General features: G+C 64.4%; 1 protein-coding gene across 1 annotated transcript in view; it reads right to left on the bottom strand.

Moving 5' to 3' along the window:
- The window catches only part of ETH_00042775 (protein phosphatase 2C, putative), a gene marked incomplete at both ends in the record, with an annotated part of 1,075 nt that extends 833 nt beyond the window's left edge, over nt 1-242 (bottom strand). Inside the window, one exon of the mRNA XM_013375010.1 lies at nt 93-242. Within this exon, the coding sequence (XP_013230464.1) occupies nt 93-242 (150 nt within the window). The remainder of the gene's footprint in view (nt 1-92) is intronic.
- Between the last annotated feature and the right edge of the window lie 47 nt (nt 243-289).

Below are 289 nucleotides of genomic sequence, written 5' to 3'. Positions count from 1 at the left end.
CTGCTGCTGCTGCCGCTGTTGCTGCTGCTGCTGCTGCTACTGCTGCTGCTGCTGCTAAGTGCAGTGTCCTCCTCGTGGGCTTGGGGGGATACTGCTAGGTCTTGGCATGCGGCTGTCTGTTGCTCTTCGTCGGCTGCAACAGCAGCAGCAGCAGCTGCTGCTGCAGCAAACTCGGGCGGAACGTCTACCGCGCTTTGTCGGAGGCCGCCAGGCCCCACGCGCTGCCACAGGCCTCCGTCCATTGGGTGTCCAGCAGCAGCAGCAGCAGCAGCTGCTGCTGCTGCTGCTT

The sequence above is a fragment of the Eimeria tenella genome, genomic scaffold (genome assembly GCF_000499545.2).
Source record: "Eimeria tenella Houghton genomic scaffold, Eth_scaff2472, whole genome shotgun sequence".
Taxonomy (NCBI): Eukaryota; Apicomplexa; class Conoidasida; order Eucoccidiorida; family Eimeriidae; genus Eimeria; species Eimeria tenella.
Note: the sequence above shows the minus strand (reverse complement) of the source record. Positions and strands in the feature narration are given on the sequence as shown.